General features: G+C 40.9%; 1 protein-coding gene across 1 annotated transcript in view; it reads left to right on the top strand.

Annotated features, from left to right (window-relative positions):
- The window catches only part of akap9 (A kinase (PRKA) anchor protein 9), a 70115-nt gene that overhangs the window by 45344 nt on the left and 18056 nt on the right, over window positions 1–6715 (top strand). The window contains 5 exon segments of the mRNA XM_035680794.1: window positions 90–252; window positions 2764–2858; window positions 3914–4031; window positions 5002–5040; window positions 5945–6177. Of these exon segments, the coding sequence (XP_035536687.1) occupies window positions 90–252; window positions 2764–2858; window positions 3914–4031; window positions 5002–5040; window positions 5945–6177 (648 nt within the window).

Below are 6715 nucleotides of genomic sequence, written 5' to 3'. Positions count from 1 at the left end.
TCATATTTAATGTGTCTTATTGTAAGCTTATTAATTGTAGACCAGCCTTCTGCCCGTATGACACCGTCTCTTTCCTCTTCCCCTCTCAGCTCGAACATGCCCGGATGACCCAGACTGAGCTGATGCGGGAGTCCTTCCGCCACAACCAGGAGATGAACGAGCTGCTGCAGAAGCAGGAGGAGCTGCAGGAGAGGTTGACTGAGGAGGCCCGGGCACGCGAGCAGCTGGCTCTGGAACTCCACCGGGCCGAGGGTGAGTTCCTCTGAGTAACGTCAACATGACTTCTTTTTTTTCTAATCCTAAAATCGTGAGTTTTCTCTGACATAGCTTAGTTTGATTTAAATATGGGTTTGTTTTTATGTGTTATTTACTGTTTGCAGCTTCTAAAAGCCATCTTCTTCAATGCAGCATCTATATAGGAAGAAATAAAGCACTCGCTATTTCTGTACGGACTCTTAATTGATGATGTGACATTGTTTGTCTGTATGTCAGAGTGATTGCAGAAAACAGAGAGCATAAGGCACTGGAGTGAAAATGCATGTGTGGCTGTGTCTGGGGGAGGGGGTGTTACAGGGAGTAATGGGATCAGCTGTTTGAAAGGGAGAGTAAAGGAGTGTGAGACCATCTGTGGTGAGAAATTGACAAATGGTCATTTCTGTTCGTCAGATTGTCTCTGATTTTTAGCTTTGAACGTCTGATTGCGTGTTTGACAACTAAATAATGAGGGTTTGTGTTTGGAGGTGAGAACAAATTAAAATCTATCAACCTTGATTTATCGGGTCAGTGGCCAGTTGTTTTACACCAGTTTAAGTACTGTGACAGATCATGTTGGGAGTGAAGCTAGCTCGATGTCCCATCCATGTCAGAGACAGCTGGTCCTCGAGGGGCAACTGTTGCAACCACATCCTCTTTCTCTTAATACCAAACCCAGTCGACTGGGCTGATTTTAGGTCCCTCACAAAGTCGGCAAATGTACAGTACCTCAGTCATTTCTTTCTGGCTTTGTGTACACACTGAACAATGGTGAGTTTATAGCTCTTTGTAATCTTATATTGTCTTTTACTTGAGTGTCCTGTTATGATGTTTGTTTTCTGTAATTCTTATAGAGGTCCTGAAGAATAGCAAATATTTGCTCTCATAAAAAGCTTTAGAATTTTATAGGATAGACCATTAAAGAGGGAGAACATGTGGCAAGCTTTAGAAAAATAACAGAACATTGTAGAGAATAGGGCTGCAACTAACAGTTATCTTCATTATTAATTTATCTGCAGGTTATTTTCTTGATTACCTAATGTATCTGTCAGTAAAAATGTGATGTCTTCAATTTGCTTGTTTTTGTCCAGACAAATCAGCAAATCCTTATATTTTAGAAGCTGAAACTAGAGAGTATTTAATATCTTTGCTTGACAAATGACTGAAACGATTAGTCAGTAGTTGCCTCGTTAACTATAATAGTTATTGTATGATAGTTAACTTTCGGTTCATCAACTAGTGGATTAATAGACTAATTGTTTTAGCTCTAATAGACAATAAATGTTACACCCCGAACTGTCAACCTGTCATTTGATGTAAATTAGTTTTAGGCTGTGCCTGCCTGCTCATGTTTGCATGCCTATTCTTCATTAACTTTTAGGGAGTGTTTGATATCTGCTAAGCCTGTGTCTCGTGTACATCTATTTGTGCAAATGCCAATGAAGTGAAAGACAAATTATTCCCCTCCTATTGTGTGGATGATCAACGCAGGTACAAGCTCTGGGTGCGGCCTGTTTTTAAACTGGTTTTGAATTAAGAGACAGGCTCAACCTGGAAAAAAGATTTTCTTCACTGATTGAAGGAACGTATTGTATGTCAGTGAATACACTAAACAGGATGCTTTTGTTATGTTTTAACAAGGGAAAAAGGCTAAGTTGGACAATATATAAAGATCTGGAAATTTGTGTTGCAGAGTAAATGTTATTATAGATTCCCACCGGAGCTCCGTGTAGTCAATCAGCAGCCAGTAATCATGTGCATATGATGGCTGCGTATCCCTCCTTAGGCAAACTTTATATACAGCTTCGTATCCTGCTTAGCTGGTCTGTAATAACAATCTCCTGAAAGCACAAGTGACATTTACCTTCTGCCTGTGTCTCCGTTTTATTTAACACCCATGAACTACATGTGAGCTACAAATTAAAAAAAAGCATAATTTGCCTTCGAACATGTCTCATTCTACACTTCCAGCTACTGTAAATGAATGAATGGTCTGTTAGTGTGTGCGTACCTACTTTCCTCGTATGAACTGATTACCATCCTGGTGCTTCATGCTTGCTGACCTGTGACAGAGCAGTACAGTAATGATGGAGCATTTCATTGTGTTTACAACTCAGTCTTGTACTTCATGTGAAGCAAAATGGGTCAGACGCGCTCACTTGTGTTCGTCTCTGCATTTGTATGCGTGTTTGTGTGCCTCTGCGTGTATGTATGTATGTTTTTGTTAGCTGTTGTGTTGTCGGTAACCTTGGATTTTGTATCCCGCTGTTAAGTGCTTGTTCATCTGGATGGTTGCCCTGTGTGTGTGTGTGTGTGTGTGTATGTGTGTGTGTGAGAGAAAGAGAGAGAGAGAGAGTAAGACTTAAACTAGGCTCAAAGTAATTCCTCTTAATTCTTCTTTTGAGTGATTGCAAGAATGGGACGGTAAGAAAAACACAAAAACTAAAATGGAAGTGAAATTTCTATTTCAGCGCCCCTTTATAACTGCCCTCTTGCTTTGTCCACATTCAGGTCTGATTGATGGATACACGGGTGAACGGGCTGCGTTGGAGGAGCAGTTGCATCAGAAGGAAGAGCTCCAGCTGAGCCTCGAGCAAGAACTGCAGGTGAGGCATTCCAGCTGCAGAGTGGAGGGAAAATAATTACCTTTTTGGTGAGATAGCACATGACTTGACATCGTTTAAAGGTAGATTGTTGAATCTTGCTTCTGGCGCAGAGACTTGCATGTAAGTACAAGGTTCAATCCAAAGGAAAAAAAATGTCTACATATAAAATAAAATGTGAGATATACACTATATGGACAAAAGTATTTGGGGCCCACACCTGTTAATTATTGAAACTCAGGTGTCTTTCAATCAGACCCTGCCCCACAGTATAAAAGTCAAGCACCTAGCCGCAGTCACTGCAGTCTCCATTTGCAAACATTTGTGATGCAAAATGGTTCATTCTGAAGAGCTCAAGCGAGGTACTGTGATAGGATGCCACCTTTGCAATAAGTCCTGCTGGATATTCCACGGTCAACTGTAAGTGATATTAGTAAGCGTTTAGGAACAACAGCAACTCAGCCACGAAGCGGAAGACCACGTAAAATCACAGAGCGGGGTCAACGACTGCTAAGGTGCATGGTGCGTAAAAGTCGCCAACGCTCTACTGATTCCATAGCTGAAGAGTTCCGAACTTCCACTTGCATTAATGTGAGCACAAAAACTGTCGTCATGGAATGGGTTTCCATGGCAGAGCAGCTGCATGCAAGCCTTACATCACAAAGTCCAATGCCAAACGTCGGATGGAGTGGTGTTAAAGCGCATCGTAACTGGAGTGGGGCACAATAGAAACGTGTTCTGTGGAGGGTCGAATCCACTTCTCTGTTTGGCAGTCAGTATGCCCCAGCGCACAAAGCAAGGTCCATAAAGAGATGGTTTGAAGAGTTCGGTGTGGAAATATAGTGTATGTATCATCATGTATATATCCAGGCTATAGCGCTTGAAGGATCAGTGTTTTTTCTTACTGTCAACAAATGCTTTTAAAAGACCTAAACCAACGTTGAACTGATCCTACCAACAAGTATTGTCTGTGCAGCTAAAGTCAAATCTACCTTTACAATAAGGAAAATCACCAGCCTTCTATTTTAAGTGACAACATATATAATTTCTCCATGCAGGTGACAGGTAGCCGGCTGCACGAGTTGGAGCAGGAGAGGTTTCAGATGCAGGAGGAGCGGGAGTTGCTGGCACGGCAACAGGACGCCATGAGGGAGCACGCCGGGCCCCGCGAGCTTCGTACGTATCCCAGAACGCCCTCACCAAAGAGAGGAAAAAATACACACAGATTTTTAATAACCCACTTGCAGGAAGTTATCATTGTTACAGTTGAAAGATAAAATAAAAGGCAATTCATTTATTGAACATTAAATGTAGGTTGAACTTTATTCTAGACATCATCTTTTATCAAGGTTCAAGTTTAAAGTCACTGTTTGTTATGGTTGTGTTAGAAAAAGGTCACCTTCATTAAAGCATAAATTGCTCTTTGAATTACACGGGACAGGTAGATTTGTTGTGAATTATTAACCCAGAGTCAGTCTGAACTGCATGTTATACCGCAGTTGTTATCACTGTATATTGACAGAATACAGTACCTAGATCTGGATCTATACTGGTTTCTGGGAAAGGGCTACAGCTCTGATCAAAAGGTGCACAGAACTCGTAGTGATTTATTTTGTAGCTGTGGTCTAATAAAATGACATAAAAAATGTATGAGCTGTGATTGCGCTGCATTGCCAGCAACCGGAATTGAGACCAAGGATCAAAAAGTCAATAAATGTTTATTTTTAGAAAGTTTTTTCAGTGTAACAACACTGAGGCAACTCTTTATCTACATTCCTTTAACACTTGCTACCGGTACTTGTGCCACACGTCATACATTTATTTGCCAAGAAGTGCTCTGGAAGCATAACTGTATCTGCTAATTTTATATGCTGTATTATCAGAAAGATATCCCATGAGCACATTCTCTGATAAGTTGGTGAGTATTCTGTATCTAAGGGTATAAACCAAACGGGCTGTTTCAGAAACATTTTCCTTTCACAGCATCCTTTCTACAGCCTTAACCTATCACTGTGAATCCGACAGAAAAGCACTGCCATTCTGTCTTCACCCTTTTCTATTCTTCTTCCAAGAGTTTTCCTGTTCATGAAAAAAAAAAAAAAAATAAGAGCATGTTACATTCCTGTGCTTTCTTATTCTCCTGTAGGCCTAGTTGAAGCTGCAATGGTTGCAGCACCTGAAGCAGGTGTGTCCACTTTGAGCATGGCTCAGTCATATCTACTATATGTTCTTATGATTGTCTACTGTAGCTGAGTGACAGCACATCTCTCTAACCCTAATCCAGCAACTCATCAATAAAGCTTGGAGCTTGCTTGCTATGAGCTCACAAATTCACTCAGTTCAATCACTAACGTTTTGCTTCAGCTTTTCATTTTGACTAATTTTTGTCCTGGTTTGTCATTTTTAATGTCTTGGAGTCGGTGTTAGCACTCATTTTAGCATGATGAAATGAAAGTAATCTTCAGACACTTTTATGGAATCATTATTTCCTAATTGTCAGTCATCTACACTCTAAATTAAGGCATCTTTTTGTAATGATTATATATATTTTGGATCTGTAGATGCTGTGCTTATAGCATTTCTTTGAGTGAGTGAGATGATTGGCTATTCAGGAAGTCCCTCTCCCCTGCCTGTTAATGCTTATTGGGCATGGATATCGCAATGTATGGGCTGTCCACATGTTTGTTCTGTCATTTGCACTCTCTCACCTTGCAACTTTTGCACTAATCCTGCGGGGTTTGATCCTGGGTAAATCGGTGTGGGTTGTTCACTGGTGGCAGTGGAAGGGCAACGAGGCATCATGATGGGGAATCATGTTCGGTAGTGGGGCATTACGTTGACTGAGATGTTGGAAGAGTCTGAGGTTAGCCAGACCAATCTGTAAAAGTTACCAGAAGATTGGCAAAAAGCAAAATCTGCGTTAAATCTAATCACACGGCTCACAGACTTCAGACTCTTCAGTAGCTTCATCTCAGCATCCTGTGTGTCACTGAAATCAAACCCGAATGAATAATTAACTTAAATTGGCCACCTTTAACTGACAGACAGTGATACCTAACCGCTCCTCTTCCCTCCGCTCTATTCTGTAGACCTGCTGGAGGAGACGGAGAAGCTGATGAAGGAGAAGGTGGAGGTCCAACGTCAGGCGGAGAAGGAGAACGCCGACCTCCTGAAGCAGGTGAAACTGCTGGAGGTGGAGCTGGAGGAGCAGGTCAACAGGGTGATCGAGCTGGAGCACGCTCAGAGGACCGAGAACGGCGACCTCCAACAGCAGATCCAAGCTCTGGAGAAACAACTGGAGAAGAACAGGAGGTTCCTCGATGTAAGTGACAAAGAAAATGATGCAGTGCAGTTTATCTGAGGCAGTTTTACTCAACCATGATGTATGTAGACATACTCTGACGTCAGTGATAAAAGTATTACGTTTTTATTCCTTTTTGGGAAGCCTTTAATGATGAATGAAATTCTTATACCAGTTCTCATTGTAGATTAAATGTTTGGTCAGTAGGCAGAAAATTGGCAAGAATTTTGTTAATCTATGAATTTTTCACCAGAGAGGAAATTCAGGTGCAGCAGCCACAGAAGGACAGAAAAAAGTTTAGATAAATAGAGAAAGTAATATATAATATGATTAAATAAGTTTTCACTTAGTTTCATTGTCCTTTCAGTAAAGTAAATTAAATATTTTTGGGTCTTGGACTGTTGTTCGGACATAAGAATGCTTTTTGAAGACCAAACTATTAATCGATAGATCTGCAGATTAGTTTCTTGATTAATAAATAATGAGTTAGTTGCAGCCCTGGTGCTCAATATTTTCCTTTTTTAGAAAGCTTTTGCAAAGTTTCTTTTTTTCCGATCCA

The sequence above is a fragment of the Morone saxatilis genome, unplaced genomic scaffold, assembly GCF_004916995.1.
Source record: "Morone saxatilis isolate NCDOM2014 unplaced genomic scaffold, NCSU_SB_2.0 Contig9, whole genome shotgun sequence".
In the NCBI taxonomy this organism is placed as follows: Eukaryota; Metazoa; Chordata; class Actinopteri; family Moronidae; genus Morone; species Morone saxatilis.
Note: the sequence above shows the minus strand (reverse complement) of the source record. Positions and strands in the feature narration are given on the sequence as shown.